This window comes from Myotis myotis, unplaced genomic scaffold (assembly GCF_014108235.1).
Source record: "Myotis myotis isolate mMyoMyo1 unplaced genomic scaffold, mMyoMyo1.p scaffold_m19_p_56, whole genome shotgun sequence".
Lineage (NCBI taxonomy): Eukaryota > Metazoa > Chordata > Mammalia > Chiroptera > Vespertilionidae > Myotis > Myotis myotis.
Genome location: NW_023416364.1, coordinates 458,387 through 479,883, shown reverse-complemented (window position 1 = coordinate 479,883; position 21,497 = coordinate 458,387). Strand labels below are relative to the sequence as shown.

At 48.8% G+C, this 21,497-nt stretch overlaps 1 protein-coding gene, 1 long non-coding RNA gene and 1 other non-coding gene across 11 annotated transcripts in view; 1 reads left to right on the top strand and 2 right to left on the bottom strand.

Moving 5' to 3' along the window:
• Positions 1-9,119, bottom strand: part of AP1AR (adaptor related protein complex 1 associated regulatory protein) — a 29,768-nt gene extending 20,649 nt beyond the window's left edge. For 6 of the 9 annotated variants that reach the window (XM_036311516.1, XM_036311517.1, XM_036311520.1 and 3 more), the window contains exons 1-2: positions 8,965-9,119; positions 649-697 (exon numbers count right to left, since the gene is read on the bottom strand). In XM_036311516.1, the coding sequence (XP_036167409.1) occupies positions 649-697; positions 8,965-9,089 (174 nt within the window). In that variant the 5' untranslated portion in view covers positions 9,090-9,119. Of the gene's footprint in view, positions 1-648; positions 698-1,669; positions 1,711-2,472; positions 2,497-8,964 lie in introns of those variants that run through there. The other 3 variants (XM_036311519.1, XM_036311524.1, XM_036311523.1) reach the window with 2 other exon arrangements.
• LOC118657510 lies at positions 6,242-6,365 on the bottom strand. The gene has a single exon (XR_004968027.1). It is a non-coding gene; the product is annotated as a small nucleolar RNA SNORA11 (small nucleolar RNA).
• Positions 9,120-9,240: 121 nt separating the features above from the next.
• On the top strand, positions 9,241-18,529 carry LOC118657479. Its single transcript, XR_004968025.1, has 5 exons — positions 9,241-9,611; positions 14,467-14,547; positions 14,880-15,038; positions 15,919-16,877; positions 18,207-18,529. It is a non-coding gene; the product is annotated as an uncharacterized LOC118657479 (long non-coding RNA).
• Positions 18,530-21,497: the final 2,968 nt, after the last annotated feature.

Below are 21,497 nucleotides of genomic sequence, written 5' to 3'. Positions count from 1 at the left end.
ATTTAATAAAGAAGACAGTCAAGTACAGTGCTCAAGCTTTGGAGCCCGGCAGTTGGGACTGGAATTTAAATTCTGCCACTTACAGGCTGTGGATGGGAGCCCACTGTCTTCACTGCCTAAGCCTCCGATTCCCAACCATGAAATGGGGTGACTGCCACAAGCTAACTACGATCGTGCTAAGAGTTAGGAACAGTGACACTCATCAATGACGCAGTGGAGCAGCTGGTACCCAGGAGGGCTGAGTCCATGGGGGATCCCACTGCTATGTTTTACAGACAGAGACAAAGTGCCTCAGGGATTCTATGTGGAGTGGCTGAAAATGAACGCGCTCTAACTCCAGGGCCTCTGCACAGGGCCGGCTGCACCTGCTGGCAGCCACCGCCTAACGGACCGAGGGCACCTGGCCTTGCGCTGTGGGGTGGAAAAGTAACTACTTTTTGAGTAGAAATGGATCTGCTGCCCACATTTCCCTATGCCCCCCGGCCCCCCCAAAAAACCCCACAATTCTTTCCTCTTCACCAGCATCAATAACACCGAAATATACAGTCCGCACTAAATTTAGGTCCTGATCTTTCCCAACTTAATTAAAAAAAAAACAAAACCCTCCTGAAGGTACTTGTATCCAATCAAATTATTCATTCTACTTACCTCTATCGTTAAATGCTCGCCTCTTGAGCATGTTCTAAAATATTTGGATCTGGGAAGAAAAACAGAAAAACAACTTTAAAATAAAATTTAATCCTAAAACTGAATTAATATGACGGGGTAAAAACATTTTCCTCAAGAGCAACTTTAAATTCTTCAACATATAGTACCTTATATTTATAAAAACAAACTACCAAATTTACCTAAAAATATAAATAGTCCAGATTTTAAAACTTTGTTATGAGTTTAAGTGTTTAGTCAACCAGTATTTTTCTATTGGTACTAATATTTACTAAACTTGTAATAATGAATTTATATTTACTAAACAGAATACAAGCAAATTTAAAAATGTATCGCATTATTTTTACTGTATTAAGAAAAACACCTTGTTAAAATACTGATATAGTAAGTAGTATATATTCCTAATTTTGTTAAACATAAGAAAAACAACAACAACCTAGAAGGATGAATGCCAACGTGCTGCCTGGCCATCCCTGGATGGTGGGGCCATGTGTCTACAGGAAGCGAGGTGCTTCCGGTCCCCCCCCCCCCCCCCCAAGCTCACACAAATGAAAATATAGCCAGGCATGCACACAGCAACCACATGCTCGGTTCCGTTAATTTTTCCAACTAGGGCCAAATAATGACTTTAATTTTAACCTTCCTCTTCACAGTGTATCCATGTATCAAATCACCATGATGTACACTTTAAATCTTACCATTTCCTCAGTTATCACTCAGTGAGCGGACGTTTTATAAAAGGAACCATTCTGTTCTGCTATTAGCAAAACAAACATCTTTGTTTCATCTGCTCCCCAGACACAGCCACACTGTAACCACTTAGCCTGAGTACAGGACAAGCCACTCAAGTCCTTCCCCAGGGAGGAGCCCAGAGATTGACTTTCACTCAATGTGGTCTCTGTTACAGCTGCTAAAACTGATGCAGGAAAGCACTCCGCCCCCTCCACCCCGCCCTGCCCCGCCCCGCGAGGGCGATGTGCCGCTGAGCTGGACGCCCGGGGACCTGGAATGGTGCCGCCCAGTGTCCATCCGCACCGCCCTGCACAGCCTGTGGCTCTTCCGTGAGCCCCTCCATCTCCTGCTTGGCCTCCTCTTCTGCTGCTGCCTCCGTTCCCAGCATCGCTCTTTTCCAAAGCCCCGCCTCCTCACCAGGTGTCTGGAGCAGGACAGCGTCCGTGTGTCACCTGCCCCGGCCGTGCTCAGGCTGACCTGCCTTTCTCGCGCTCCGGGGCCTCCGCGCAGCCCTCCTCCAGCCCCCGGTTAAAACGAACCAGCTTCCCCATCAGCCTCTCCACTGTCTGACCTCCCACCCTGGTCTCCGCCTTGGTCGCCGTGGCCCGTCTGGGCTCCCGGTGACCTTTCCTGATTGTCCCCCGGCTGTCCTTCCGGCCTCGGCCTCCCTGACTCGCTGGCTGCTGCCTGCACTCGCCCTGAGGACTGAGCCGAGGTCAGCGAGAGCCTCGCGTCTCCATCGTCTGCGCTGAGGTTGTGCGCTTCTCCTGCCGTGGCTCCCTTCTTCCTGCTGGTCAGACGCGTCCTGCTTGGCCACTTTCCTCCTTCACTTTCAGAAGCCGTTTCGCATCGTGGCTCCTTCGGCCTCAGATGGTGTCGCCTGCAGAGCTTCAGTGACTCTCTCTTCCGCCCGAGGGCTCCTACTGGGTGGAGAGCACCCTGCACGTACATTCAGCTCCATTAAATATGAGGAGGGCTAAGCCTATGAAACAAACACGCTGCACAAACAATGACTTAAAGAAACTAAAAGTGGAGAGAACCAAGATGGCAGCGTAGGTAAAGGCCGGTACCCACCGCATCCCTGAACCACCATCATTCAGAACCGCCTGAGAGCTGGCTGAATAGAAGCCGTACAGCTAGAGGAGTAAAGAAGAAGGCACACTGAGACTGGCAGGAGGGACAGAGGGGAGGCACGGCTGGTCTGACACCCACATGTGCCATTTTTATAACCAGGAGGGAGAGCGTCTCTGTGGAGGCCGCCTGTGAGGAGCAAGAGACCCAGTCCCTGACCGCCTGCCCAGGGTTCCAGAGGTGGCAAGAGAAGTGCCCGTAATTTCCGGCTGTAAAAACCAGCAGGGATTGTGGCTGAGTGACATGGAGGCTGCTGGAGACCCAGGCAGTTCCATTTAAAGGGCCAGTGCATGGATTTACTTGGACTCCTAGGAGCTTTGGGGGAACCCAGCCATACGAGGAGGAACTGGATTGTCTGGCATCGAGGCAGGAACTCATGTTTCTCCCAGACAGAGGTGCTCACAGCAGTCACTGTTCCTATGCTGGGACCTCCCAGGTCACAGAGCTGACTGGCAGGGGCCATATCTGAGTCTCCATCAACTTGTCTCTAACTGTCTGCTCTGCCCTGGTGATTCTGAGATCCCACCCCACCCAATTTGCAGCCTTACCCAAGCTGTTTGCACCAGCTTTTTCATATCAATGGCCTGTCCTGACTCAGGCTTCAGACTTTGCTAAAATCTCTCAAACAAGCTGCAGCTGGTGACAGCATGCCCCAAACTTATCAATAAAAGGCCCAAGACCCAGCACTAGTACCAGCCTGACTTGCTTCACAGTTGGGCCTCACCAGGGCACTGCCAAGCCCAATACAAGTTGCAGCCATCTGCAGATCTCTCTGTAGCTCCTGCTGGGTGGCCCCAGAGCCACTGTACCCGGTGGACAGCTTCAGACCATAGCAGATTACAACTCTACACATCCACAAGGGACACACTAAGGGGCAGACTCAGTGAGCACCGAAGCTCTACTGAAGTGAATCCTGCTCCATAGGGGTGTCTCCTGCACAGCAGCTCTCCTGCTGTAGTAGTAGCTGGTCCTCACAGCCAATTAGCCTGGAGGTCATCTCCTCCCAGTGACATCAACAGCAATCAAAGCTCAACTACAAGACTATGCACACAGCCCACACACGGGGGCACCTAGAGTGCCCAGCTCAGGCGACTGGGGAGGCTGAGCCACTGGGCCCTACAGGACACCCACTACACAAGGCCACTCTATCAATTCCAGGACACATACAGCTCTACCTAAAACATAGGAACAAATACAGGAAAGCAGCCAAAGGTCAAAATGAAAGAAATGGAAGCAAGTAAACTACAGAATTCAAAACCATGGTTATAGTATTACTCAAGGATCTTCAAGAGACGTTCACGGATCTTAGTGAGAATGTCAAAGACATGAAAAAGGACCAGCCAGAAATTACGCATACACTAACTGAAATAAATAACAATTTAAAGGGATTCTACAGTAGAGTAGAGGACACCGAGAATCAAATCAACATTTTGGAATATGAGGAAACAATAAACACCCAAGCAGAAGAGCTAAAAGAAAAAAAGAATCCACAAACATGAAAATAGTGTAAGAAGCCTCTGGGACAACTTCAAGTGTACCAAGTGTTATGGGGGTTCCAGAGGGAGAAGAGAGAGAGCAAGATATTAAAACCCATTTGAAGAGTCCCAAACAAGATGAACCCAAAGAGGCCCACACCAAGACACATCATAATTAAAATGCCAAAGGTTAAAGACAAAGGGAGAATCTTAAAAGCAGCAAGAGAAAAACAGTTACCTACAAGGAAGTGCCCATATGATTGTCAGCTGATTTCTCAACAGAAACTTTGCAGGCCAGAAGGGACTGGCAGGAAATATTCAAAGTGATGAGTAGCAAGGACCTACTACCAAGATTACTCTACCCAGCAAAGCTCTCATTTAGAATTGAGGGTCAGATGAAGAGCTTCACAGACAAGAATAAGCTAAAGGAGTTAATCACCACCAAACCAATAGTACATGAAATGTTGAAGGGTATTCTTTAAGAAGAGGAAAAAGAACAAGAAAAAGAAGAGGAAAAATATGAACAATAAAATGGCAACAAATACATATTTATCAACCACTGAATCTAAAAATAAAAATAAACAAGAAATCTAATGAACAAAATAAACGGGTGAATAAAATAGAATCAGAGGCAGGGACGCATGGAACAGACCGATGAATCTCAGAGCTTGGGAGTGGGGCAGGAAGAGGTTAACCAAAGACCTTTCCTAAGGACACACAGGGTGCTGAAGGCCTGAACCGGGAGGAGGGAGCTATCGGGTGGAAGGGGGACATCTGTAATACTCTCAACAATAAAGACTGAAAAAAATCATAATAAGCGTATCTTCTGTCTTTCTTAACAGCCTAAAGTCCCCTAACGTCATCTATGGACATTCCTTTATGCAGAACCCTTGTGTCCCCGAGAGCTGTCTCTAAATGAAGCAGCCTAAGTTTCTGTGTCCGCTCTGCTACTGTGACGTGTGAGCACGGACTCCCACACGTGAAGGATGTCAGACGGGCAGGCAGGCAGCCTCTCAAACTCGGAATGATGTGGCTGTAAAGGCATCTCCAAGAGCTGAATGTGATGCGAATGGGATTCGTGTCTCCATGTTCATTATCCAGGCAGGCGTCAAGATCATCTTTTATGAAGGGTAACATCAGTCTTGTCAAGAATAGACTGAATGCAACAGCATGGATGGAACTGGAGAGCATTATGCTAAGTGAAATAAGCCAGTCAGAAAAGATGACTATCACATGACCTCCCTCATTTGTGGAATATAATGAACAACATAAACTGATGAACAAAAACAGATCCAGAGACTGAGAAGCATTGATCAGACCGTCAAACCTCAGAGGGAAGGTAGGAGAGGGTGGGGGTAAGGGGACGAGATCAACCAAAGGACTTATATGCAAGCATATAGGCCTAACCAATGGGCACAGACACTGGGGGGGGGGGGGGGGGTAGGGGTAATGTGGGGATAAGGACACACATGTAATAACTTAATCAATAAAAAAATTTAAAAAGAACAGACTGGAAATGCAGGTTGTTGTGCTGACATTTTGCACAGCTGGTACATTCTCTTTTACGCCAAAATGACTTAAGTAAAATATAACTGAAAAATTCTCACAAATCACACATTAGTATTGTCCCTTTTCTTCATATTCTCCTACATATGTTAAAATAAAAACGAAAATCGTTCCCTCTACCTTCTGTTTGACATGATAAACAAATGATGAAGAACCACAGGAAACTGTTCCAAAATCTATTAAAAATCAAAAGCTTCCCAAGACTCTCGTCGTCTGAACAAAAGATTGGAAAGGTTACAAATCCAATTCCTGGCAAAAATTATTACAATGAAGACGACGTACAGACCGTTTACAATTAGGATCCAATGCTTGAAAGGAGGGTTAACCATTCAAATCTCAAGGGATGGCCCTCAACAGGTTTTCCAGGTAGGCGTGCCCTCGGCACAGGAGGTAATAATATAAAGTACTAACATCCTCTGCTTAACAAGCCCCTCTCTGCTGAAGGCAAATTTAGGAAGAACAGATGTTCAGAAACGTATTTTATGCCTAGGAAGAGATACATCTTCTTTCTAAACACGTCGAAGACAGAAAACATGGGTTTAAAAAAGCCACTGCCCTTTCAGAGGAGCCTGGCTTCGAGGGAAATAATGACAGACAGGACCTTGGAGGTCTGTTACTTCCTTCTCACTCTTCCCTGCAATGTGTGCAGCACCTTTTCTCTCATTCCTTCCATCTACAGGGTGTCATGTGACAGGAAGGCCAGAGGGTCCTGCCCCGTGAGGGGTACCCCACTTCCTGTTGGGTGTGTTGTAAACAGAGGAGCCATTCTCGGGCTCCCTGCTCTGATCACACCCTTGACCACCCTCTGCATTTAGAAGCTGTTGCCCCCTACACGAACCTTCTAGTTCTTGCCTCCCTGGGTTCCAGAGAGACACAGCTATGTATTTAAAATACAAAGTGAATAAAAATTGACCAACGTACCCAAGAGACTGAAGTATCACAGGCCAGACAGTGGCGAGTTACCAACTACCATGGTCTGAGAAGGAAAGTTCCAATGAGGGCAGGAAAGTCAGCCCGAGGAGGAGGAGTCCACCAGCCCCTGAGGAGCGAAAGGAACGCTTCAGGGACATCAAGGACCAAAGGCAAGGGAAGGTGAAAGGGCCAAGATACACTTCAGAAGCCGCACTCCTTAATTCCGTCAACCAGTACATACATTCAGGTCCTCCAGCGGCAAAGTACAAGATAATGCAGAGAGATAATAGCTCATGGCTCATCTCTGGAATAGAGAGCCATGAGCTATTAGACAATATAAATCACATCAAGTTTTTATTACTCCTCTAAGTTTTGGCCCTTACATATTTAGCTAGCTAGACCTAGTGCTAAAAAAAAAAAAAAAAAAAATCAAAACTACCAGGTGGAAAAAAAAAAGTATAAAAATGAGAGGTAAATTTAACCTCACCTGTCTGCATGTTTATTAGAAGCTGCTAAAATAATATTAAAATTGATGTAAAACAATATGTTAACCAGAAGACTCAAGTAAGGGAACCTGTGCGAACCTACATTTATGGATTAAAGAAACAGATCAATACCAGCATCATGTGACCGTATATTTTTATTCATTGATTTTTAAACGGAGAGGAAAGCATCCATGTATTGGTCCACTTATGCATTCATCGGTGATTCTTGTACGTCCCTGACCCGGATGGAACCACAGCTTTGTCGGGAGGATGCTCTCTCGCCAGCCGAGCTCCCGGCCAGGGGGCATCTGACTCCTCAGCGGGGCTGTCTGTCACAGGAGTTCTGCCCAGAGCGCAAAGCACAGACCCAACTGCTCAGTTTGCACACACACCCGCAGACGGCTGACACAGGTTCTGGGGCTGCCCGAGCCGCCCCTTCCCCCCCGCTCAGGGAGCCGAGTCTGCAGCAGCGGTTCTCAACCTGTGGGTCGCGACCCCTTTGGCAGTCCAACGACCCTTTCACAGGGGTCGCCTAAGACCATCCTGCACATCAGATATTTACATGACGATTCATAACAGAAGCAGCATGACAGTTATGAAGTAGCAACGACAATAATTTTATGGTTGGGTCACAACAGGAACTGTACTGAAAGGGCCAGAAGGTTGAGAACCACTGGACTCTGCAACGTCAGTGCAGTTCCCTAGGAGATCAGTCAGAGCCCGAGAGTCCCAGACCCCAACGCAGGCCAACGTCCAATGGAGGGGGGGGGGGGGGCGGGCAGCAAACAGGTTGACAGCGGCTCCTATGGAAAGTGCAGTGATTAACAACAATAACACAAGAATAAAAGGCTCGGGCTCGGGCTCTCACAGGTGCACCTGGCTCTGCCCCCCTGCACGCGATGTCTGCTCCCCGAATTCGATCCTGGCGCTACGGTTAGAATGTAACACCCGGCAACAAACCTACAGATAAACACGGACCACGCCGGAGACTGCGCATCTGGCCCTTTAGTGCGACCGCACTCAGGCGACAAGCACACGAGGCGACTCTGGCCGCCTTCCCGGCTGCGGGGTCAGGAAAACCCAAACCTGCCCTGGCCGGTGTGGCTCAATGGATAGAGCGGTGGCCTGCAGACTGAAGGGTCCCGGTTGGATTCCGGCCAAGGGCATGGACCTCGGTTGCGGGCACATCCCCAGTGGGGGGCGTGCAGGAGGCAGCTGATCAATGTTTCTCTCTCATCGATGTTTCTGACTCTCTATCCTTCTCCCTTCCTCTCTGTGAAAAATCAATAAAATATATTTTAAACAAAACAAAACAACAAACCCAAACCTAAGCGAGGCGCCGCGTCTTCCGGTCCCGGGTTTCCATTCGGGGACGCAGGAGGGAGAGGAGGGGGCGGTGCTCCTGTCCTCAGAACCCGGCGCCGAAGACCCGAATTAGAAACCACGCGGCCTCACGGCTCCTGCTCAGCCGCCTGAGGACCCCGTGACGCCGGCGAAACCGGGCGGACCCCGAAAGCCTCCGATCTCCTCCGGGAGCGACGGCGCCGGCGTCCCCACAAAGGGGCCGGTTCCGAGTTCCCAGTCTGGGTTCCGGGGCGCGCTCATTCAACAACAAAGCTGCCTCCAGAGCCCTGCTCTCCCTCCGCGGCACCGACAGAACCACGGCCAGAACCACAGCCACACACGGGCGGTCACGGCGCTCCAGCCCGGGCGGCGGAGGGGGGCTCGGACGGGCGCCCGGAGCGGGTCGGGCTCCGCACGTCCCCGAACCCACAAACCCCCGGGAAAGCCCGCGGGCCCTGTCGGCACCGGGAGGACGGACGCGGGAGACCCCGCCAGGCGCCAGGCCGTGGACAGGGCCGCCCCACGTCCGGGCCCGGTCCTCCCGCCCCCGGGACCCGGTCCTCCCGCCCTGGAGGCCCCGCCGCGGGGACGCACGCCCCGAGGGGAGGCACCCCGCCCAGCGCCCGGGGCTCGCGGCGGCGATGTCCGCTTACCCTCCGCCGCGCGGCAGCCGCCCCGCCTCCCTGCGGAGCCGCCCGAAGCACTGCGCCCAGCAGCAGTTCCCCATGGCGGCCGCCCGGCGCCCCCGCGCCCGCTGCAGGCCCGGCCGCAGCCGCATCCGCGCCGGGGCCACGCGGGACTCCGGGCAAAGGCGGCGCTACGCCCGCGGCCGCCCCGCCGCCGCCGCGCCAGGAAGGGGCGCCGGGCCGCGGGCTCCGGGCCGCCGAGCCGCACGCAGGGCGCCGCGCTCGCCTCGGCCCCAGTCGCGCCCCGGGCCGCTCCCGCCGCCGGAGGTGGCCCGGCCCCGCCCCCTGTCACTCCTGGACCCCGATTGGGCGGGCGGCCACGGGTGCTCTGCCTCTTCCGTCAGCTTGATGACGTCACTTCCTCCTGCTTCTGATTGGCAGCCGGCACCATGCGCCGCGCACGCTACCTGGGGGAGGGTGTTGGCTGGCCTTGACCTGGTCGGGACTCGCTTCTCCCGGAAATGACGCAACCACAGGAAAGGGCCGCGGCGGGGGGCGGGGGCGGGTCCCCGCGGTGAAGGAGAGCCTGGTCTCGGGAGCCCGTGTCCGTATGTTTGTGATCTTGCGCTGCCTTCTCCAAGCTGCTGCCATTGTGGGAACGGGCAAGGGCACAGGTGATTGCTCTGTTACTTTTTACAACTGCAGGTGACACCACAATCATTTCAAAATGAAAAGCCTAATTTTAAAAAATGAAAACAGGCGTTCTGTGTCCACCTCGTCTCCTGAATTCTGCCAAGGACGACGCCACCTGTCAGGGCAGGTTCCTTCTTAGACCAGCGGTTCTCAACCTTCCTCACGCCGCGACCCTTTAATACAGTTCCTCATGTTTGGTGACCCCCAGCCATAACATTATTTTCGTTGCTACTTCATCACTGTAATTTTGCTACTGTGATGAATCGTCATGAAAATATCTGACATGCAGGATGTATTTTCATTGTTACAAATTGAACATAATTAAAGCATAGTGATTAATCACAAAAACAATATGTAATTATATATGTGTTTTCCGATGGTCTTAGGCGACCCCTGTGAAAGGGTCGTTCCTTGAGCATCCTTATAACCATTTTTTTTGAAATATGTATCTAGTAGTTTTCTTGTTTCCATTTCATTTAGTTCTTTTTCTGGAGATTTCACTTGTTCTTTTATTTGTGACTTGTTTCTTTGTCCCTGCATTTTGGCTGCTTCCCTGTGTTTGTTTCTATGTATTAGGTCAGTGATGGCGAACCTTTTGAGCTTTTGAGCTCGGCGTGTCAGCATTTTGAAAAACCCTAACTTAACTCTGGTGCCGTGTCACATATAGAAATTTTTTGATATTTGCAACCATAGTAAAACAAAGATTTATATTTCTGATATTTATTTTATATATTTAAATGCCATTTAACAAAGAATAATCAACCAAAAAAATGAGTTCGCGTGTCATAGGTTCGCCATCACTGTCTTAGAGAATCCAGTGCACGCCAGGCTTCAGCCCACTTTCCAACCTCAGGCCAGAGGGCAAACAGCCCGTGTCCCCTGCTGCCCCTCCTCAGCAGGCAACGCCATCCCCTGGGCACAGAGGCCTTCGAAGCTCATGTTGGGATTTTACTCTCCTCCAAACGTTTCTGGGGAAAATAATGGGCTGGGCCTTTTTGGACATTCTGTTTCTGGAGCAAAATGTCCCTCTTACCCCCGTCCTTCCTGGGTGACCCGGCTTAGAACAGGCCGCCCATTCGTGGCAGTTTTCAGAGATGATTGTAAACTGGTCTGTTTCTGGGGCTGGATCTGCTGACGGCAGGAAGCACGGAGTCCCCAGCTCCGAGGCAGCCGGCGGGTCATGGAGGTGTGTCCGGGCCTCAGATACCTGGAGTTTTCCTATTTGTCCTTGGGAGAGTGATGTAAGGGTAGAATGGGGAAAGATACTCAATCTTCAATACTAGGTTTTAAAAAGAAATCTGCTGTGTTGATACGTACCGAGAGGCAAAGATTATGGTGAAACTGAAAGGAAGTACAGACAATTGGCATTCAAAGAAGAAAAAGAACAATGCCGGTGACTTGTCCGTGTCAGCGTGACATGGTCAGAGACGATGCGAGCCTCAGAGTCCTGCCCAGCATCAGAGCCTCTGAACTGAAACTCCAGCACAGAGAGCCTCTCCTGGCCCCACATAGCCAAGCCAAAGGGCTGCGCCTCGCTCAGGGAGAGGACGGGCACAGCCTGAAGCAATGGCCCTGGGCCCTGGGCCTCTCTCTCAGAGTCTTAGGCGGCTCTGCCCTGACACCACTCCCTGGCCTCTCTCTCCGAAAGTCCTAGCCAGGCACTGGCCCCAGCACCCTTGGCCCCGAGGCCTCTCTCAGAACATTCGAGAACGTGAAGAAGCTACCCTAGAGGACAAGCCCCATAGGGACCCAGGCTCCCTAGGGGACTGGAGGGGCCAGGGATCTCTAGTCTCTGGCTGAAGCGCACCTGGCAGCACTGGTGGCTTCTGCCCCCTCCTTGGGCCTCAGCTCGCCTTGAGGGGCAGATAGTGAGGGTAAAGGGCTGTCCTCACGCTGAGGATAGACTATGACTTATCCAAAAAGAGTTCCTGGGTTTCAAAAAAGTAACGCTCAATCATGGGCCACTAAGTCCCCATGCAACCATTGTGACCTGGGTGAGATGTCACTCACGGAGGACTACATGAAGTTAAAATAGTTCACACATGACGGGATCTCGGAGGATCAGAGCTGTGAGATGAGAGCCGGCCCTCCTGCCAGACAGCCAAGCCCTCTTTCAGCCTAGACCTGTGGGCGCATGGAAGGCTCCCTATGACCTGCTGACAGAGGAAGCAAAGTCGTGGCCCGGCTTACCGGTGACTTTGCATGATGTCACTATCCAACCGGAAACTGGACGGCTGCGCTCCAACGGACCATTCGGGATGTTTGTGAAGGAGAGTGGGTAACGAACCCATCACGATGGGCAGAGATTGGGCCGTTCGCCTCCTCATTCACCTTGAAGATCTCCTACCTGCAGACTTTTTCCGTGGCGGTCACCTGAGGGGAAAAAGCATGAGTGAGGATACGATGGCAAAGGAGTTCAAACACAAGGATGCTATCCTGTGGGTGTTGAGCACAAACTGGAGTGTGCTATGTTGTACTGTGAAGTTGTACAAGTTAGTATAACGTCATTAACCACATGATCCCCCAATACTTAATAATGGGATAATTTTAAAAGAATCTTTGTCAGTCTTCCTCTTGTTTTTGAAAGTACGAGACATTCCTCTGTTTTCGAAGAATGCCAGCATAGTTTTGTTTACTTGCCCCCGTTCATTAAGGATCATGGAAAGCCTCTGTTAAGACTGAGCAGTAGCAGGTGTGCTTAGGGCGTCAGCCATCAGACGGTTACTGAGGAAGACGGCTAGGAAAATAAAAGACAATCATTAAGAGAAAACAAACACCAAGTTCTATTCCAGAGTCCATTCAAGACAATCTCTAAATATTGGGCTACAGCATCACTAAACAGAGGAGTGAGGATCGCTGTGGCAATCCAATGTGTTTTCAGTTTGTAGTTTCCATGTCTCTGGTGATGACATAGATGTTCTGAAAAATTTCTGAGTGGTCCGCAACAGCAGACATGGATGTTTTCCTTGATTTATATCCAAGACACCAGATTCAGCTTGAAAATATTCAGGACATGAGAAGATTTATTTTCTCAATGGTTCCAAGCCAAAGATGTGAGAAAACTGGGAAGGTTAATGGTAGAGTTATAACCTACATGGCTATAACCTAATTGGAATAATTCAGAATTGTTCATGGACTGGGAAAACGTGCAAGAGGAAACACACAAGGACGATAATGGCAGTGAGCTCTCCTGCAGCAGCTGCCATGACCTAATTATTGTCCCCAAGCCCTGTAAGCTGGGAATTATCCTCATTTTTTCAGAGAAGACAAGACAGTAGTCTCTGAGAACAGCCCCAATTCCCACAGAGTGTTGAAGGAGTTAATAGTTTTAATGCTCTTGGAAACAGTGTCAGGAACATAGAAAGTGCTGTAGAAGTGTTTGATGAATAAGTGAAAATAAATTCTAGGTTCCAGGTGGTGACCAGGGTCAAGAGCTGCTCTGTTGCAAGAGGGCAGTGTTGACACCATCCTGCAAATTCCAGTCGATGAAGGCTCTGCTCAAGCATGAATCCGTGGGATCCCAGGCCTTACCCGGCAGAGGGAGGCTTGTCCTGTGCGCTGGCCAGTGCTGCTGGTGCTGGGGGAAGAGCTGTCACTGAGGCTGAATCAGAGCTGCAATGGAGCTTACATTCTAGTGGGGAAGATGTCATGCAAACACATCATTACAGTCTCAGTGAACAGAATCTATGAAGCCAGTCAGAATCTCCCACAGACTGTAGGACTATTGCAAATTAAAGAATATAAGTCTTCTAAAACCTAGGTCTGTTATTAAAGTAACACGAAATTCACTCCATAGGACATGGCTGTGTGTTCTGAAGATGTTTTCTCATGTGCCATGGTCACGTGTTTCAGTTTCCAACACACAACACTGAGACACACCTGCCAACTTGCAGCCTTCATTTCTTTAAAAAATATATTTTTATTGATTTCAGAGAGAAAGGGAGAGAGAGATAGAAACATCAATGATGAGAGAGAATCATTGACCAGCTGCCTCCTGCACATCACCCCACCCCCACTGGGGATCAAGCCCACAACCTGGGCATGTGCCCTGACTGGGAATCAAACTGTGACCTCCTGGTTTATAAGTCGAGGCTCAACCACTATGCAACACTGGCTGGGCACAGTCTTCATTGTTTAACAGAGGTTCTAGTGCTGTGGTCGGCAAACTGCGGCTCGAGAGCCACATGCGGCTCTTTGGCCCCTTGAGTGTGGCTCTTCCTAAGCCTTAGGAGTACCCTAATTAAGTTAATAACAGTGTGCCTACCTATATAGTTTAAGCTTAAAAAATTTGGCTCTCAAAAGAAATTTCAATTGTTGTACTGTTGATATTTGGCTCTGTTGACTAATGAGTTTGCCGACCGCTGTTCTAGTGAAAACCAACTGTCTTGTGCCCCTTTAAAGTTTGCCTCCTACAGGAAAACCTGCATCTTTTTACTTTTCTCTCTGTCTTGAACCTGAGCAATTTCTGCCTTTCTGGGACGAGCCTGTCTTGCTTTTCTCAGTTTTTCAAAATGAAAGCAGAAAGGCCCTAACAACTACTAAAACAGTATAACGAAAATCCCATTTCCCCTCCCTAGCAAGGTTGAGATTATCTGTAAATGGAAAACTTTTCATTATTTTGCTTTCATGACATCATTCCGACCAAGGATCTGTCAGTGTTGTGTATCTACAGAGCACACCAGGTGTCTATGGGCCCTCGGACTGGAGCTGGGAGGGATCGGGGTTTTGGAAAGGAACACATGTGAGAGGAGTGTGTTAACCTGTGTTTGACCTTGGACTCCACCGGCAGGGAGGCTGAATGTGAGCACAGATCTCATCCCCAGCTCTCCTTCTCAGCTCTGCAGGTTCCTGGGCTGCCCTGGAGGGGGCTGCACAGAAGACACAGTGGTGACTGCCAGGCTCACCCCAGAGTCCCAGGTGAGCGGGAGCCCCTTCCTCCCCAGCACCAGCACCTGTCTCTGCTGTTGGTCTCTCCCCACAGGTCCTTCACCCCCACCCCAGGTCCATGGGGGTTTGCGTTTTCTCATCTATCCCAAGGTTGCTTACCATTGTCTGCCTTTATTTTAGTGCCCACTTAAGGGGATTCTCCCGGTTTGCTCCTAGCTGGGGGGGCTGTCTGTGCTTCCCCAATCTTCCTAACCCCACCTGTTTGGTCCGCTGCCCCCTCAGTGGGATTTTCCTGTTGAAGAAGAGCAGCTCAGCCAGTGCGAGCTGAAGATCTTGTCGTGATTTACTTTTATTTTTTAAAGTGTCATGAGCTTAAGCCCGAAGGCACAGAGAAGGTGTGTCCTCTTGTGGAAAGTGTGGTGTTACACTCCGAACAATCTCTACGTCCACTGGGTTTTAATGTCTTACCCAGTGGTTCCTGCCCTCCTTGACCTCAGACGGAGACTTCACCGTATTTAAAGGTACGAGTACAAGTGAGCCCCACCCCACTGTGTTGGAGCCGCCCGAAGCCTTGGAAAGGCTTGGATAGGGTGTCACTGCTTTCACTGCACTTGGACTTGTTTCCCAAACCTTTTCACTTTCTAGATCAGTGATTCTCAACCTTCCTAACGCCGCGGCCCTTTAATACAGTTCCTCATATTTCGGTGACCCCCAATTTCATTGTTACAAATTGAACGTAATTAAAGCATAGTGAATAATCACAAAAACAATATGTAATTAATTATATATGTGTTTTCCGATGGTCTTAGGCGACCCCTGTGAAAGGGTCGTTCGACCCCCAAAGGGGTCTTGACCCACAGGTTGAGAACCGCTGTGCTAGATGCTTAGGATTAAGTGGAAGAACTTCTACTGTGTGTGACATTTCCTTCTTCAGTGGCTATTTTGTTGGCAAATGTGATGAGAGCGAGGATGGAGTTGGCAAAAGCGAGGATGGAGTTGCTTCTCTGAGCCCCTTCTTTCTGTGATTCGTATGGACACTCAGAAGCCCTTCCACTTGCCTTGCTTACGCTCGCCTTTTGCCCCGCCCTTTATCCAGTCCAAGGCACATGGCCCAGCCTGACGATCCCTAGATCTCAGAGCCTCTGCATGCATCCCAGCGCACTCCTCACCCCTCCCCCCCATTCTCAGTTTGTCCCTTTCTTCCGATGGACCCGCTCCCGTTCCCAGGTGTGCATCCTCCTCAGCACTCCTGTCCTCCCTCTGGACTTCCATCTGATCCCTGTACTTAACCCTCATTCATGGCGCAGAGAGACCTCTGTCGTTCTTGCCTCCCTGGGACTCAGCAGAGAGCTCTCCTCTGGGGCAGGCGTAACAGACAGTTGCCGGCCCTTGTGATTCCAGGTGGTGAAACACAGACGAAGATCTGAGACCTGCCTCTAGCTGGGGAGCATCTGGAACAGGAGCCTGGGCTGATACCGTGCCACCTGCGTGAGGCCATTGCCCAGAGAGCTACCTGTGCAGGGCCCGTGAACTGGAGGGCAGGTGACAAAGAAAGCAGAAAAGTGCCACTGGAAGGAAGTGGCACATTTGCCAAGAATGTGGAAAGAGCTTTGCTCAGAGTTCAGACCCGACTAAGCACAGGAGAATCCACACTGGGGGGGAAGCCCTATGCGTGTGAAGAATGTGGCAGCGTCTTCATCACAGCTCAGACCTTATCAAGCACCAAAGAACTCACACTGGGAGAAGCCCTGTAAGTGTGATGACTGTGGGAAGACCTCTAGCCAGAGCTGCAGCCTCCTTGAACATCACAGACTCCACACCGGCCAAAGCCCTACCGGTGCAGCGTATGCGGCAAAGCCTTTAGGCGGCATTCACATCTCCTGAGACAGCAGAGGGTCCATAGCCTTAAAAACGGTAAAAACGTTCAGGGTCCTGAGCATGGAGAGACTTGGGAGAGTCATGGGAAGATGGAGAGCCAGGAGGGGGATGCTCGGCTCCCGTGTCTGTACCTGTGATGAGTGTGAGAGAAGTTTCACCAGGAGCAGAAACCTCACTGAGCACCAGAAGAGCCACACTGGGGAGAAGCCCCATGAGCGTGAGGCATGTGGCAAAGGCTTCGCCCGACTTCATACCTTGTTCAACTTCAGAGAAGCCACGTTGTGAAAAGCATTCTGTCCTGGTGCCAAAGTCGTGCTCCTTCCTCGTTGAATAGAAGCACCCGGGAACCCTTCCTGGTCACAGAAATGGTGGGCCGCGGCTTCATTCCCCACACGCCGTCAGGTGGGGCCAGCTCTGCCACATTCTAGAAGGTGGCTGGGAAAAAGCTGTGAAAGGAGTGTCTGGATTGTTGTCTGGAAGAGGTAAGACCTGAGACGGTTTGCTCTGACCTGTTGGACTTCAGGGACTTCCGGACCGGCTCATCCCCGAGCTGCCACTTTATGTCATTGCCGGGTGATGCCTCTGACGGAGGGCCTGCTGCTCTGACTGCTCAGCCTGCCCACGTGGAAACCTTCACCAGGGGGTGGGATCAGTGGGGTCTTACGCCCCCATGGTGCCTTGCATGTCAGTGCTACATGGGAAATGACCTTCATTTGTCTGAAAACGGATGTCTAGAATTCTGAGGAATTTCTAACTAAGGTCTGTGTTTGTGTCTAGTTCTCTGAGGTTCTAGATCAGCCGCGGGCAAACTACGGCCCGCGGGCCGGATCTGGCCCGTTTGAAATGAATAAAACTAAAAAAAAAAAAAGACCGTACCCTTTTATGTAATGATGTTTACTTTGAATTTATATTAGTTCACACAAACACTCCATCCATGCTTTTGTTCCGGCCCTCCGGTCCAGTTTAAGAACCCATTGTGGCCCTCGAGTCAAAAAGTTTGCCCACCCCTGTTCTAGATCCTGTCAGTGAAGCCCATTTTTTGCTAAGCACATAGGATTGGCAAAACGGGGGTGAGGACTGTATACTGTGATACAAGGAAAACACATCTTTCGTAAAACAACACGAGGCATTCTAGTGTGAATTCCTGAAATGGCCTATTTATCTTTAAGTGAGTATGTGCCAACCATGGAATTTCATTCTTTTGTTCATGTTTCCCTGACATTAACGTGCTACTCTGTGGGGAGGCAATATTCCAGTTCAGTCAGTGTGGAAATCCGTTATCCAGGGAGCATCAAATACAGATACATTTTGTGATGCTCAGTATCTTGGTTCTCACCCTTTAGTTCTGTTTGGGCAAGTGCTCTCTAAAGCTACCCCGTCCTTCCCACAAACCCCACCCCTCCCCACAGTGTAGATGGGCATGAAGACTTATACTCCAGGTCAGTGGATTCACACCAGATATTTAAAACAAGTATCGCCATGGCTTCAAAATCCATTATTAGTGTGCAACCATCTTGGTCTTCTTATGTATTGGTTTCCAAACCAGCATGTGGTGCTGTCTCCTTCATTATTCACGATGAGAACTTGACCATTAAGGTAACTCCTCAGTCTACTTTCCTTTAAACATACTTTGTTGACCACTCCCCCACACGCCCCCCCCCCCGCCCCGCCCCATGATAGTCAGAATTGTAGTCTTTGAATTCCAGTGAACAAACTTTCGTGATCAATATGCAAAATATTTATTATGTGTATTTCTACAAATATATGTCTGGATAACTATGTCCTGCAAACTTTTTTGTTAGTTCTTACAGAAATATGCTTTTGCTGTTGCACCTCATCATCTTCCTCACTTGGTTTCTGGCACCAGCGGTCACTTCCCTATTTACAACATCACTCCGAGACTCTAGAAGTCGCACACAGCAAGGTCTTCTGGCCACCTTTCACAGTCAGTGTTTGGCCATTGCGATACATTCTTTCCTGTGCAGCCGACAGCCTTCACAGGTGTTTTTCTCTCAGTTTCCAAGGCTTTTCACGTCAAGTTTTTCAGGGACCTGGAGCACGCAAGTGTAGCACACCCTAGTTTAAATTCTTTGTCTTGGAGCAATAAACCATATGGTTATTTAAAGTGTTTGAGTGAATTCTTAAACCAACAAAAGCACATTGCGTGGTTTCTAAACTTTCTTAACGTACTTGTATTAGTCATGGTTCTGCAGAGAAACAGGACCGATAGTATGTATATGTAGAAAGAGTCATTATACGGAGTTGGCTGGCAGGAGCACGGAGGCCGAGAAGTCTCACGATCTGCAGATGGCGAGCTGGAGACCCAGGAGAGCACGTGTGCTTTGCCTTAGGTGTCATATAAAAGTATCCTCCAGATACAGTATTAGCCCTGTTATTAACAGCTCCAATTCCAAAGAAGTCACAGGGTTCTCCTCCTGTTATAGACTCCAGTGTCCTCTCTATTCTCCCTCTCTCCTGCTGGAACACGATACAAGGAGTGGACAGCCTTCTTGGGAAAATGCTGGGGATGATACAAGTTATGATAATGGTAATTTTAAAAAGAATTGCTACTAACAGAGCCTGAGTCAGTAGCAATTTTTACTTTCATTTCATGATTAACCACCTTCAAGGACTATCCCATCCAAGACTGGCACATTTTAACGCATTTTTAAATACATGGGTCTGTATTTATTCTAAAGGTTCTGTTCTATATTCTTTATTTCCTAACACCGTTCTCCAGTTCCATGACCACACCTGCTTGGTAATCACTGAATCCCTGTACCAGCATCCATGGGGAGCCAGCAGTCATGTGTTTGCACTGGCAGATACTGACTGTCCAATCAATATGCCAGCCTTTCAGTTTAGTAGAACTACACTGGTCCTTCAAAGACCACCTTGCTTCTATTTGGATATCTGTAATCTTTGTTAGTCTTCTATGGAAGAAGATGCCACATTCCTAGCCCGACAAGCATCCAGATGTTTCTAAGGCCAGCTGCTCTTGTTCCGTTTGCTCTTGATCCCTGAGACCAAGAAGGTGGTGGTGCTACCTGCAGAATGGGTGCGTTTGCTATTTACTTAGAGTGAATTCTAGGCTGCGAAGAGGAATCTGAAATCCAGGTTAACTGAATACCCCTTCACTAGAGAAGTAAAAGGGTATAAGAATATTTTCTCACAATTGCTAGGTGCTCGGTCTTATAAGCCTGCATTCTATGTTTATGTTTTAGGTTTGTAATTTGTAACAAAGATATGTATAGGAGAAAAGCCTTAACTGAATTCATGGCAAGTAAGGGAGGTCTGTTCTTCCTATTACTGTAGACTTCTGTTATTCACATTACCAATAGAAATAGAAATAGAAATACAAACATGATTGATAGTAATTGTAGCAATCATGATCACAGTGGACCTCATTTATGAACTTGCAATAAGATGGAACTAATACCTGCATTGCAGGCTTAGCTGCACGGCAGACATCTGTAATAAAGGATTGTTATAATTTGGCAGGCATGATGACATTATCCGTGAGGAACTCTGTGGACCCTCTCTGTGGAAGAAGATAATGATGGCGGCTCTAGATGAACAACTTTTCCAGGAGGGCCATAACTATCCAATGGACATGAGACAATCTCAGTGGACTCCAGCAACCTCTGGGAAAATGGCAGGTTTGCAGCCTGACCCAGCCTTCTTCAGGGCCACTTGAGAAGGACAGATGGAGGGGAGAGACAACCAACAAGCTCCCTGACTTTATCTCAAAAGAGGACCCTACACAGGGAACCCAGATTCTGAGTTCAGAGTAAAATAGAAGAAAGTTTTAGTGCTGTCGCCGTCACCCTGAGACCCACTGGTGAGGAAGGGGGAGATCTTTGGCATAGGGAGGAGTAAAGAGTTTCAGATCCAACCTACTTAAGGAGAAGTCGGAAATTCAGGGTAGTCTGGGACCGCTAAAAGACATTGATCAGCAGTTAGAAATCATCCCAAAACAAAACAAAAAATCAAGCTGAGATGGCTTTCCGGGTGACAGCTGCTAAACATTCAAGAAAAGCTTTCAAAGAGTGGGAAGAGGGAATCTCTCCAACTGATCATGTGAGGCTAGCAAAACCTTGACACCCAAATTAGTTCACTATTAGCCTGGATAGCACCTGGAGAGGGCAAGGACACCCTGGAGTGTAAAAAGAAAACATGTAGGCCCATCTTACTCATTAATATATAATGCAAAAATGCGAGGCACAGTATCCAGCCATTGCTAGATAGAAATAACAATATATCAAGACCTGTTGGATTGATACTAGGAATGCAAGATGAATTTCACGGGAAAGTGAATTGCATAATTTACTTTATTAACAGAATAGAAACAAAAATCCATTATATAAATAAAAGCCACTTGGCAAAATTGACAGCCCTTCTAATGAAACCCCCAGCAAAGTTGGAAACTTCCACAGTCTTATAAAGGCATCTATGCAAAACCTACACTAAGTAGCATACTCCACATTGAATGTCGCAAGCATCCTCTTTCAGGCCAGAAGCAAGATGAAGATGCTCACTGTCACTGCTTTCATGCACCACTGTACTGGAGGTCTTAGCTAGTGCAGTGGACAAGAAAAATAAACACAGGGCATATGGTTGGAATCAAAGAAAAAAACTTATTTGTGGCAATGATATGATTATCTACAAAGACACTCTGCATCTGTGAAGGGCCAGGCCATCTCCTCCCTCTCCACCTGTCCTCATTCCTAGCTGCCTGCCCAAGTCCCACCACAAACACCAGCTTGGTGGAGTGCATGGCAAGCTGGACCATTAGGTTATGTGCAGTTTCTCTTCAAATTGAATGACCAAGATTCCACCCAAAGCTGCAAGGACTATTGTGTTACTATACTTGTCCAGGATACTGTGTGTGCTCACTCTTTTGTTCTGTCTTGGCCCATTTAGGCCTCAGTGCTGGACTTTGAGCTCTGTTAGAATCAGTCTTCAGTTTAAATGTCTGTAAAATGGAAATAATGTTTCTGTCTCATTTGGAAAAGGAAAGCAGTAGGTAAGATGAGGCATATGAGAGGCTTAAAAAAGAAATTATTTCAAAGTGAGTTTAATTCCAGGTCTGGATTCTCATT